The following is a 13,289-nucleotide window of genomic DNA, read 5'->3' on the forward strand; positions in this document are numbered from 1 at the left end:
AGTCTGTAGTAGTGAGTGCATTATTCTTTGCAGTTGTGTGCTAGGGAGGTGGCAATAAGGCTGGTAAGGCCAACAGACTAAACAAGTTGATCAGGAAGGCAAAATCTGTTGTTGGACTGGAACTGGACAGTCTAGAGTCTGTGGCAGAAAGGAGGATGGTGGACAAAATCAACTCCATACTGGACAATTCTGCCCACCCACTTCATGAGGAACTGTGGCGAATGGGAAAGTCATTCAGCCACAGACTAATTCCTCCTAAAGCCAAGACTGAGAGATTCAGGACGTCTTTTGTGTCCATGGCCATAAGACTTATTACTTTTCTACATACAAGTTAATTACTTTAGTTGCTATTAATTTATATAATTTAAATATTAAGTTTAATAACTTTAAATGAGAATAACTGCTGTAACAATTGAATTTCCCCTTGGGGATTAATAAAATTCTTCTTCTTCTTAATGCACATTCAGCCAGTACAAATGTTTCTTCATCAGAAGTCGGTTACTTTTAATTAACTTATGAGGATTCAAACTTTGCACTTATATAGTTTCATTAATTTACTATAACCTTCTCTTTATACACTCCTTTATTTTGCTTCTGATGATGGCTAGTTCTAGCTGATGTACATTAAATACTGTATTATAGAAAGAAATTCTACCCTTTTTTGCTATTTCAACATAAGGGGATGCAATCCTTTTTACTGAACTGTATCTACAGAACAGAAATTTAAAAAATATCAGTGTATTAATTAATTAATATGATTTTGAAGTGACACTCATATGACAACATAGAGCATATGTTATCTTCCCAGATGCTAACAGCCCTTTTTCAGTGATTGTTTTTGTAATTAAATGCATCCCAAATTAATGGGACTTTCCTGTAGGAAATTCCTTCCAGACAATAAGCATGTTGAACAAGTAGGTATATTATGATAAATGCAATTTCAACTGTCAGTGGCCTGCAGGACAAACACGTATGACATATTTCAAAGGTACATGAAATTTCACCTGAATCTTACATTTCTGTTTCATTTGGATTGAAACTGTATTTTAGCATTTGTAAAACCACTACAAAAAGGCATGAAGTTTACAAGTCATTTTGTGTATGCAGGTGATCAAGTCAGCTCGTGTTATGAAAAAGGCAGTGGGATATTTGATTCCTTTCATGGAGAAGGAGAGGGAGGAGATGATGGCATCAGCAAGTTCAACTGAGGATATGGTCAGTATTAGCTGGAAATGGTACATTACATTTAATATAACCTGTTATGACCAAGGTATATAAGAATGTCTTTTCAAGAAACCTCATAGATCACTTTTTTTTAACATTATGAAGTGCTTAAACAAGGAACAACAACAATAATAAACATATACAGTAAAATCCAAAACTATAGAAAATGGGGTAAGGTGAAAAGCAAGATTAAAAAAGCATACAAAAATTAAAATGAATAGAAATAGATTTTAGGCATGGAATGTGAACCATTTTTCTACAGTTTATGTGTGACAGCAGCAAATCCAAATGTTATCTTTAAGTCTCTTCTCGTCTAAGTTTGTGCCCTGTAGTCCAGAGAATAACATTAAAACAAATTGTGACAATACTATGATGGAAAACTGTGCTATGGTCATTCATTTCCCCTGATGTTTTCTGCTTGGTCTGCAGGATCACTATCAGGGCACCATAGTTCTAGCTACAGTGAAAGGAGATGTCCATGATATTGGCAAGAACATTGTAGGTGTGGTGCTGGGTTGTAACAACTTCAGGTAAAACCAATTGCCTGTGAATGGTTTACTGTATGAAATTCTCCACTAACAGATTCTTTTTCCACCATACTGAATACCACTCCCCATTATATTCACAACCCCTTACTTAACAAAACATTTTAAATATATGTTACTTACTGAAATTAACATTTAAAATTAACAATCTAAACTTTGTTAGTCTGCTGTTATCAGATTACAAGATAGGATCAAGAGTTATAGAAGAAGAACAAGCCTCTGTTTAAGGTTAAATGTTAAGCTCAGTGACACTGACAATAATCTGTGCATTCACTTTGAGTTATATAGCAGAAAGTGCATACATTTGAAAGTGCATACATAGTCCAAAGAATAGGGGTTCAAAAGTAACTGCACACTTGACTACTGAATGTTTCACTGAGCCGTGTGTCCGTTCAGTGTTAGTCCATGCACAAAAGAGCTCATACAGAGTTGAAGTTTAAGAATTAATTATTATTAATTAAAATCTGTCAAAGTTAGTTGGTTACAATCTCAAAAACACGTGCACAGAAAAACAGCAAACAACGTGGTATTGGACTAGATTTGGACAGTGCTTTTCTGAATACAAAGCTCTCTGCACAATTTTTGCACATACACACTTATAGAACCACCGCTGGGAGCAATGTAGGATTCAGGATTGTATTAGAAGAAGGCAACCTAGCATATGATGACAGCCAACAGTACCGTGGAATCTCGCAGGCCACTGTGAACCATGAAAAGGCTACAAGGATAGGAGCAACTGCCAAATATCTACATAGAGAAAGGCAAGCCCTGAGAAGTCAGCTGAATGGGAAAAGCAAGGTCCAACCTATCAACACCAGCACCCTGCCCTGGTCATCAGATACCCAAGTGGTATTAATAACCTGGCCAAAGGAGAAGGTAGAATCCACTGACATGAAATCAAGGAAGCTTCTCACAATGCACAGAGGGTTTGATCCCAAATTCAGCATCCTGACTTTACACTATGAGGAAATAAGGAGGCCAAGGACTAGTGAGTGTCAGAGCCACTATCCAGGATGGAACAGGAGAGATCTGAGTACATCAGGGAGATGGCCCCGAGTGATGATGTGCTTACTGAATACCACTTTTACCACTGGCATATAGAAGAAGTGACTGATATCAAAAATCCTACCAGTGGCTGGACAAAGCTGGATAGAAAAGCAGCAAGGAGGCACTAATCATTATAGCACAGGAACAGGCCCTAAGTACAAAATCAGTAGAAACTGGAGTCTACCACACAAGGCAGGACCCCAGGTACAAGCTGTGCAAAGAGGCTCCTGAAACAATCCAACACATAACAGCAGGATGCTAGCAGGGAGGGAATACATGGAACGCCATAACCAAGTGGTTGGCATAGTGTACAGGAACATTTGGGGTGATTATGGACTAGAAGTCCCGAGATCAAAGTGGGAAATGCCCCCAAAGGTGGTTGAGAACATCTACGCTAAGATCCTGTGGGACTTCCAGGTACAGATTGACAAAATGGTAATTACTCTCAAGCTCACAGGCCTCTGGAAGAGTACTCGGGAGGATTGTTCTTTCACTGGCAGTCACTGTGCATATATGTACAGTGGGGCAAAAAAGTATTTAGTCAGCCACTAATTGTGCAAGTTCTCCCACTTAAAAAGATGAGAGAGGCCTGTAATTGTCATCATAGGTATACCTCAACTATGAGAGACAAAATGAGAAAAAAAATCCAGAAAATCACATTGTCTGATTTTTAAAGAATTTATTTGCAAATTATGGTGGAAAATAAGTATTTGGTCAATAACAAAAGTTCATCTCAATACTTATATACTTATATAACCTTTGTTGGCAATGACAGAGATCAAACATTTTCTGTAAGTCTTCACAAGGTTTTCACACACTGTTGCTGGTATTTTGGCCCATTCCTCCATGCAGATCTCCTCTAGAGCAGTGATGTTTTGGGGCTGTCGTTGGGCAACACGGACTTTCAACTCCCTCCAAAGATTTTCTATGGGGTTGAGATCTGGAGACTGGCTGGGCCACTCCAGGACCTTGAAATGCTTCTTACGAAGCCAGTCCTTCGTTACTCGGGTGGTGTGTTTGAGATCATTGTCGTGCTGAAAGACCCAGCCACGTTTCATCTTCAATGGAGGTTTTCACTCAAAATCTGACGATACATCTGACGATACATGACCCCGTTCATTCTTTCCTTTACATGGATCAGCATCCTGCTCCCTTTGCAAAAAAACAGCCCCAAAGCATGATGTTTCCACCCCCATGCTTCACAGAAGGTATGGTGTTCTTTGGATGCAACTCAGCATTCTTTCTCCTCCAAACTCGACGAGTAGAGTTTTTACCAAAATGTTCTATTTTGGTTTCATCTGACCATATGACATTCTCCCAATCCTCTTCTGGATCATCCATATGCTCTCTAGCAAACCTCAGACGGGCCTGGACATGTACTGGCTTAAGCAGGGGGGACACGTCCGGCACTGCAGGATTTGAGTCCCTGGCGGCGTAGTGTGTTACTGATGGTAGCCTTTGTTACTTTGGTCCCAGCTCTCTACAGGTCATTCACTAGGTCCCCCCGTGTGGTTCTGGGATTTTTGCTCACCGCTCTTGTGATCATTTTGACCCCACGGGGTAAGATCTTGCGTGGAGCCCCAGATCGAGGGAGATTATCAGTGGTCTTGTATGTCTTCCATTTTCTAATAATTGCCCCACAGTTGATTTCTTCACACCAAGCTGCTTACCTATTGCAGATTCAGTCTTCCCAGCCTGGTGCAGGTCTACAATTTTGTTTCTGGTGTCCTTTGACAGCTCTCTGGTTTTGGCCATAGTGGAGTTTGGAGTGTGACTGTTTGAGGTTGTGGACAGGTGTCTTTTATACTGATAACGAGTTCAAACAGGTGCCATTAATACAGGTAACGAGGGGAGGACAGAGGAGCCTCTTACAGAAGACGTTACAGGTCTGTAAGAGCCAGAAATCTTTCTTGTTTGTTGGTGACCAAATACTTATTTTCCACCATAATTTGCAAATAAATTCTTTAAAAAAATCAGACTGTGATTTTCTGGATTTTTTTTCTCATTTTGTCTCTCATAGTTGAGGTATACCGATGATGACGATTACAGGCCTCTCTCTTTTTAAGTGGGAGAACTTGCACAATTGGTGGCTGACTATATACATATATATATTAGTATTTAGATAGATATATATCTATATATAGATAGATACAGTGGGTACGGAAAGTATTCAGACCCCTTTTAAATTTTTCACTCTTTGTGTCATTGCAGCCATTTGCCAAAATCAAAAAAGTTCATTTTATTTCTCATTAATGTACACTCAGCACCCCATCTGTCAGGATTCGGGAATTATTATTTAAGTTTAGGACCACAGATGCGCCCACTCTGGTACTCAGGGTTCAAGACAAAACTTTAACTAAACAAGGCAAAAAAAAAAAAAAAAACAGAAACTCGGCTAAACAGATGAAGGCATGGAATGAAGATGTGGAAACACATGGACAAGAAACATGAACACGGGACAAAGACATGGACACAAGGGAACAAGGCATGAGGATCTGGGTCACCCGCACTTGGGGAGACACACCAGACCACACAGACACCTGAACACAAGACTAGGGAATCAAGGCATGAAGCAGTCTGGGTCACACTCAGACTACACACCAGACTACAGAGGGAACATGAAAATCAGGGGAAACAAGGCATGAGGGTCTGGGTCACACACTGAGGACTCACAGACCGAGGGGAAAACATGGACTTGAAAAAGAGGGACAAGGCATGAGGGTCTGGGTCACACACACCTGGGGAGACGCACCAGACCAGACAGGGAACATGAAATACGAATAGGGAATCAAGGCATGAAGGGGTCTGGGTCACACACAACAAAGGAGACGCACCAGACCACACAGGGAAACATGAGCATGGGGTTCAGGGAAAACAAGGCATGAAACACATGGGCATGAAACAAGAGACAAGCATGGGACAAGGACACATGAACAAAAGACGTGGGAAAAGACCAGAAGACAAAGACAGATACTCAACTCAAACTGGGGAAAACCGAAAGCAGTCCAAGAACAAAATCCAAAAGGGAAGGGAAGTGAAACAGGTATGAGGCATGAAGAATCATCAGCCGGTATACAGAACAGAGATCAGCATGGAGTAAGCAGTACAGACAACCTGGCAACTAAAACATGGGGGACCACAAGTATATAAAGAGAAGGAACAAAAGACACAGGTGAAAACAATCAAACCAATCATGTCAACATAAAGGGAACAGAAAAAAAACCAAAAACCAGTTCCTGTCAGGATCCTACAAAATAAAAGAAACAGGAAGTCAAAAACGCAGATCCTGACACCATCTTGACAGAAAAAAAACAAATGTAGAAATTTTTGCAAATTTATTAAAAAAGAAAAACTGAAATATCACATGGTGATAAGTATTCAGACCCTGTGCTCAGTATTGAGTAGAAGCACCCTTTTGAGCTAGTACAGCCATGAGTCTTCTTGGGAATGATGCAACAAGTTTTTCACACCTGGATTTGGGGATCCTCTGCCATTCTTCCTTGCAGATCCTCTCCAGTTCTGTCAGGTTGGATGGTGAACGTTGGTGGACAGCCATTTTCGGATCTCTCCAGAGATGCTCAATTGGGTTTAGGTCAGGGCTCTGGCTGGGCCAGTCAAGAACGGTCACAGAGTTGTTCCGAAGCCACTCCTTTGTTATTTTAGCTGTGCACTTAGGGTCATTGTCCTGTTGAAAGGTGAACCTTCGGCCCAGTCTGAGGTCCTGAGCACTGTGGAAGAGGTTTTCTTCCAGGACATCTCCTGTACTTGGCCGCATTCATCTTTCCTTCAATTGCAACCAGTTGTTCTGTCCCTGCAGCTGAAAAACACCCCTACAACATGATGCTCCCACCACCATGTTTCACTGTAGGGATTGTATTGGGCAGGTGATGAGCAGTGCCTGGTTTTCTCCACACATACTGCTTAGAATTAATGCCAAAAAGTTCAATCTTGGTCTCATCAGACCAGAGAATCTTATTTCTCATAGTCTGGGAGTCCCTCATGTGTTTTTTGGCAAACTCTATGCGGGCTTTCATGTGTCTTGCACTGAGGAGAGGCTTCCGTCGGGCCACTCTGCCATAAAGTCCCGACCGGCGGAGGGCTGCAGTGATAGTTGACTTTGTGGAACTTTCTCCCATCTCCCTACTCCATCTCTGGAGCTCAGCCACAGTGATCTTTGGGTTCTTCTTTACCTCTCTCACCAAGGTTCTTCTCAGTTTAGGCACCAAGGCTCAGTTTCTAGGAAAGAGTTCTGGTCGTCCCAAACTTTTTCCATTTGAGGATTATGGAGGCCACTGTGCTCTTAGGAACCTTAAGTGCTGCAGAAATTCTTTTGTAACCTTGGCCAGATCTGTGCCTTGCCACAATTCTGTCTCTGAGCTCCTTGGGCAGTTCCTTCGACCTCATGATTCTCATTTGCTCTGACATGCACTGTGAGCTGTAAGGTCTTATATAGACAGGTGTGTGCCTTTCCTAATCAAGTCCAATCAGTTTAATTAAACACAGCTGGACTCCAATGAAGGAGCAGAACCATCTCAAGGAGGATCAGAAGAAATGGACAGCATGTGAGTTAAATATGAGTGTCACTGCAAAGGGTCTGAATACTTATGACCATGTGATATTTCAGTTTTTCTTTTTTAATAAATTTGCAAGAATTTCTGCATTTCTATTTTTTTTCTGTCAAGATGGGGTGCTGAGTGTACATTGAGAATTTTTTGATTTTGGCAAATGGCTGCAATGACAGAAAGAGTGAAAAATTTAAAGGTGTCTGAATACTTTCCATACCAACTGTATATATATAGATAGATATAGATAGATATTTCACTGCTGAAGCAAGATGGCAGAGGTAAATGGGCACAGTGTGCTCAGATTAAGATGACATTTCATCAGTGATTCTAAACGTAGAGCTAAAGCAACTAAAGAGCTTTTAGGATTAAGAGATGGATTATCCTCCACAAAACATTTCCAGACATTAAAATCCCATGTCAGAAACCCCTTCCTGTGCTGGATCAAGTACTTAATTTATATATCTTTTTCCAACACATACATTTTCTTTATTTTACTTCAATAAATTATATTAAAATATTAAAAATAAAAATGTAGACAATTTGTTAAAAAATCCATTGAACAAACAAAGGGATCAACATTTGTGATTTTCCAATAAATTTCAGATGTTCTGTTTCAGAGTGATCGACTTGGGTGTGATGGTTCCTTGTGATCAGATCCTTAGAGAGGCCATTGCACAGAAAGCAGGTACAGTAAACATTTTAGATTGCAGGTCATCAGTGTGAGATGTTTACAGAACATATGTTTAGGTATTAAATTTAGTAATGCCAGAGGAATAGTAGATTTTAAAAATACATTTTTATAAATTCTAGTTCTGACATCTACCATGTTGCATTTAATACCACATTACTCGCTTATTTCAAAATTTCTTATTTCAAAATGTCGCTTACTTATTTCTAAAGCCCCCTTTTATTTCAAATTGTCAATTTTTAATCTATGTCTCTTTATTTTAAAATGCCCAGACATTGTTTTGTCAAAAATTCCGCACACTATTTTTGCTGTAGTAATTTTTTTTCTCTTGGAATAGCAGTAATGTTGGTATGTGTTATCTGTTCCTGAAGATATTATTGGTTTGTCTGGTCTAATCACTCCTTCTCTGGATGAGATGATCTATGTGGCCAAAGAGATGGAGAGACTGAGCATGACAACACCACTGTTGATTGGTGGAGCCACCACATCAAAGTAACACACACACACATACATGTAGGATAAGGCAGAAATATATCTCAGTGATCAACAAATATTTACACGAAGGGTAGCAGGGGAACAGTGCTAGGGTGTAACAACCTTTGGTCCTGTGCAGTTAATTTTAACAATTAATTGTTTAGTGGTGCACTCACACAGTGGAACTTTATCAAATATTTAAATCTCTGGGAATTTCTAACTTTTATCTATATAATGCAGTTTTATTTACATATTTGCAGCCACCAGAAAATTAGTTATGTTCTTCTTTTCCTTTTGGCTGCTCCCTTCAGGGGTCGCCACAGCAAATCATCCGCCTCCATTCAACCCTATCCTCTGTATCCTCCTCACCCACACCAACTATCCTCCTTCACTACATCCAAGAAGCTCCTCTTTGGTCTTCCTCTAGGCCTCCTTCCTGGCAGCTCTAACCTCAGCATCCTTTTACCAATGTATTCACTGTCAATCCTCTGAACATGTCCAAACCATCTCAATCTGGCTTCCCTGGCTTTTTCTCCAAAACATCATGTAGTTAACTATACCCTTCAAATGCTCCAGATGCCCACACAGAATACAGAGCAGTGCTTTAGCAATGCTGTGGATCACAATGTTTTTTAAAACATAGGATCAATTGTACTAGGAAATCTAATACTAGGAACATACTGTAATTAGATGTTGTAGGTACTACCTCTGTTATTATTAAAATTAAACCTTGAGAAGTCCCTTGAGATTGAATCTCTTTTGCAAGACCTGGCCAAGATGCTCACTTAGAGCACACAGTCCTAAAAACAACAGCCAACACAGAGACTGGGCATAACAAATACAACATCAGTACAGTGCCTATATACACCTTCACCTAAGAATAGCAAGTGTGTATGTCTATGAATTTATGTTTTAAAAGAGCCTTGATTTCCCCCAAAGAAATGAGTCCAGGGATTTTTAGAGAGTTCCAGGACCACAGAGCAGCATAGGAAAAAGCTGTTCTGCCAAGTTCTGTGTCAATTCTGGGCACTTTGTATAGCATCTGTATGAAAGAGTGGGAGCTGTACACACTGTGAGCTGAACACAACAGACTACACAGATATGATGGAAGTTTATCCAGGATAGCTTTGTAAATAAAAATAATCCAATGGGGGTTGTTTCTTCAGGGTCACTGAGGGCCTGGAGACCAAAGAGTAAACAACACGGTGATGGGTCCTGAATGCTGAGTTGGTGATGAAACATAAAGCACTGTGATATAGTGTTGAGGCAGTGGAGTGTTGAGGAAGCAGCATGCATATAAATAATGTCCTCATAATCCAAAGTACTTAAAAAAAAGTTGTCTGTACCAGTGTTTTCCTGGCAGCTAAGTTAAAACAGCTTTTGTTGCTAGTCATAAAAGGTTGATCTGTTGCAGTGCTCTTAATGTTTTGTGTTTGATAGGACACACACAGCAGTGAAGATCGCCCCTTGCTATAGCTGTCCTGTTATTCATGTTCTGGATGCCTCCAGGAGTGTGGTGGTGGTAAGAACATTATTTGAACTCAGCTATTTGTATCTTTTGAATGCCCTGAATGTGCCTGAACACACTGATTCTGAGTAGTTGTGTTGACATGGAGTGCCTCAGAAACTAGAACGGCTGCACAACATTTTAAATACCAACTAAAGTAACAGTAACATCATTTTTACTCTACAACTGAATTCGGCTCTGGATCAAAATGCCAACAGGTGGTCACATTTCTTTCAAACATGTTCAAAAATGTTGTTATAAATGTTTTAGCAAATCCCAAATTCACAACAAAAACTTATTTTGTAAGCAATCTGACATGACACAATATTTCACCGAAATCTGTTTATCAGAAATCCAACTAACAAAGGAGAGTGCATATTCTCTTATTGTATGTCTTTCTCATGGATCCGATATAAGTCGATGATCTGAGAGATGTTTACGTTGCTCTGGTTTGATTAATTCACACTGTAGTGTGTTTTGTCTCCTGTCAGTGTTCCCAGCTACTGGATGAAACGGTGAAAGAGGAGTACTTTGAGGATCTGAAAGAGGAGTATGAGGAGATCAGGCAAGAGCACTATGATTCTCTGAAGGTAAGACTGGTCACTGAATCAGCCCAATAGGGTAGGTAGAAGAGTTTGGACTTTTTTCCTGGATTCAGTGATCCACGTAGGTGTTGTTGTTTTAGATCAGTGAATCAAGATTTTCTGAATCCTTATCACATCTAAGTACTGGCTGTTACATGCAGCAGTCTTGAGAGAAATTATAACCCACTGATATCGATATTTGTTGTTGTTATGCACACATTTGCATAAGAGAAAACTATCTTTACAAATTTCAAATGTCTGTAGTGCAGTTTCAGATCAACCTCCTGTGGTATGACACATGGTATGACACGTGTAAAAGGCACGTATGATTAAATCACATATTGTATGATAATGAGTCTATTCAGACTAGGTGTGAAGTGAAACCAACCCAGGAGTGTGGGTCTGACGACTTGCCCCAGTTACATAGTTCACCTAACAAGGCTATTCAGGCTAGGAGAGGAGTGAACGCAACTTGTGAGAATAAATAGAGAAGGTCCCCAGCGTTCCCTTAGAATGAAAACGCCACTAGGATGAATGTGAAACGCTTCTTCCTAAAAACTAGAAGTCCAGTTGCCATAACTCAGCTACTAGATTTCTCATTAAATGTGTCGCTGGGTGGGGAAAACTGGTTAGAAACAAGAACTGGCTGGTGTACTAACCAGTAACAAATTTTCCTAGTACTGTTGTTCAACTCTGGTCCATCTGCATCTGTGAAAGTTGCTAGGCTACAGGCATCACTCAACAGTATGGGTGGGCGCGGTTGATGACAAGAACAGAAAATTGAAGCCAATCAGATGAGTGGTAAAATATTTTGAGTCAACAAAAGGAAGTGCAGTTACCATGACTCAGCTTCTACATAACAGAATCTTCCTTTTGCAGTTTTTTCCTGGATCACCTACCATACATTTAAATTTAATCAGTAAAATTTAGTCAATAATTTCATGAAACACTAGTTTTTGTCAGACAGAAGGAAATGAGAGAGTCCCTTGACTGGCTGTGTATTTATAGTTGCAAGAAAAGGTAATGGCACTGCTTGCATTTTCCTAGTTTTCTGCAAATGTTGGTGATGAAATGTGATCTGATCTTCACCAAAGTGGCAAATAAGAACTGTCCCTAATTAGACAGCTGAATAACACAAGTAGAGTAATTATCACACCCACCACAAAGTAAATCAACAGGAAATAACACCAAAACAACAAACCTGTCATTGTTATTTACTTAACCTGATAAACAAAGCCACAGGGAGCACTGCATACCTAAATTAATGAATATATATTTGTAGTATTTCAATGCAGGATAGTTATATTGATACAACATATTTAGAAAAGACCACTAAATAACTGTCAAACACACTGATTTCTAATAGTATTGGCAGGTGAACTAATAGATAATCACTAGAATTGATCTGACCCTAGTCCAGCTCTGGACCAGCTAGCTGCAAAGAATAATTTTAGATAGATAGATAGATACAGTGGGTACGGAAAGTATTCAGACCCCTTTTAAATTTTTCACTTTGTGTCATTGCAGCCATTTGCCAAAATCAAAAAAGTTCATTTTATTTCTCATTATGTTAAGGTATCGTGGTGGTGTTGGTGGTGAAGGAAGAGAAGTGGTGAGGACCCAAGTGCGGGACACGTACTTTATTTTCCCTGGATCGTCCAGGGCTCAGGCAAACACAAAAATATCCTCCGCTGCTCGGCGGACAGGCAGACAGGACAGAAACGCTCTTCACACTTTGTGTTATCATTAGTGAACGTAACTAATGTTCCGGTGGGGAACAAAGGAACACAGGGGATCTATATACACACACAACTCAAGACACAGGTGAACGTAATCTAACTAATGAGCAACGAAAACACAAGGCTACCTCGAACTAACAAACAGAACTGGAACACAGGAAACTGACCAAAATAAAATACAAACAGGAAAACAAGGCTCGGGGCCTAACACATTAATGTACACTCAGCACCCCATCTTGACACAAAAAACCAGAAATGTAGAAATTTTTACAAATTTATTAAAAAAGAAAAACTGAAATATCACATGGTGATAAGTATTCAGACCCTGTGCTCAGTATTGAGTAGAAGCACCCTTTTGAGCTAGTACAGCCATGAGTCTTCTTGGGAATGATGCAACAAGTTTTTCACACCTGGATTTGGGGATCCTCTGCCATTCTTCCTTGCAGATCCTCTCCAGTTCTGTCAGGTTGGACGGTGAACGTTGGTGGACAGCCATTTTCGGGTCTCTCCAGAGATGCTCAATTGGGTTTAGGTCAGGGCTCTGGCTGGGCCAGTCAAGAACGGTCACAGAGTTGTTCGGAAGCCACTCCTTTGTTATTTTAGCTGTGGGGTCATTGTCCTGTTGAAAGGTGAACCTTCGGCCCAGTCTGAGGTCCTGAGCACTGTGGAAGAGGTTTTCTTCCAGGATATCTCTGTACTTGGCTACATTCATCTTTCCTTCAATTGCAACCAGTCATCCTGTCCCTGCAGCTGAAAAACACCCCCACAACATGATGCTCCCACCACCATGTTTCACTGTAGGGATCGTATTGGGCAGGTGATGAGCAGTGCCTGGTTTTCTCCACACATACCGCTTAGAATTAATGCCAAAAAGTTCAATCTTGGTCTCATCAGACCAGAGAATCTTATTTCTCAT

The 13,289-nt window shown here is 40.3% G+C and overlaps 1 protein-coding gene across 4 annotated transcripts in view; it reads left to right on the forward strand.

The window, feature by feature from the left end:
- mtr (5-methyltetrahydrofolate-homocysteine methyltransferase) overlaps nucleotides 1-13,289 on the forward strand; it is a 65,955-nt gene that overhangs the window by 38,426 nt on the left and 14,240 nt on the right. For all 4 annotated transcript variants that reach the window (XM_026315325.1, XM_026315326.1, XM_026315327.1 and 1 more), the window contains 6 exons: nucleotides 1,108-1,215; nucleotides 1,654-1,754; nucleotides 7,999-8,066; nucleotides 8,441-8,561; nucleotides 9,984-10,065; nucleotides 10,542-10,640. In XM_026315325.1, the coding sequence (XP_026171110.1) occupies nucleotides 1,108-1,215; nucleotides 1,654-1,754; nucleotides 7,999-8,066; nucleotides 8,441-8,561; nucleotides 9,984-10,065; nucleotides 10,542-10,640 (579 nt within the window). The remainder of the gene's footprint in view (nucleotides 1-1,107; nucleotides 1,216-1,653; nucleotides 1,755-7,998; nucleotides 8,067-8,440; nucleotides 8,562-9,983; nucleotides 10,066-10,541; nucleotides 10,641-13,289) is intronic.

Source organism: Mastacembelus armatus, chromosome 19 (assembly GCF_900324485.2).
Source record: "Mastacembelus armatus chromosome 19, fMasArm1.2, whole genome shotgun sequence".
NCBI classification, from domain to species: domain Eukaryota; kingdom Metazoa; phylum Chordata; class Actinopteri; order Synbranchiformes; family Mastacembelidae; genus Mastacembelus; species Mastacembelus armatus.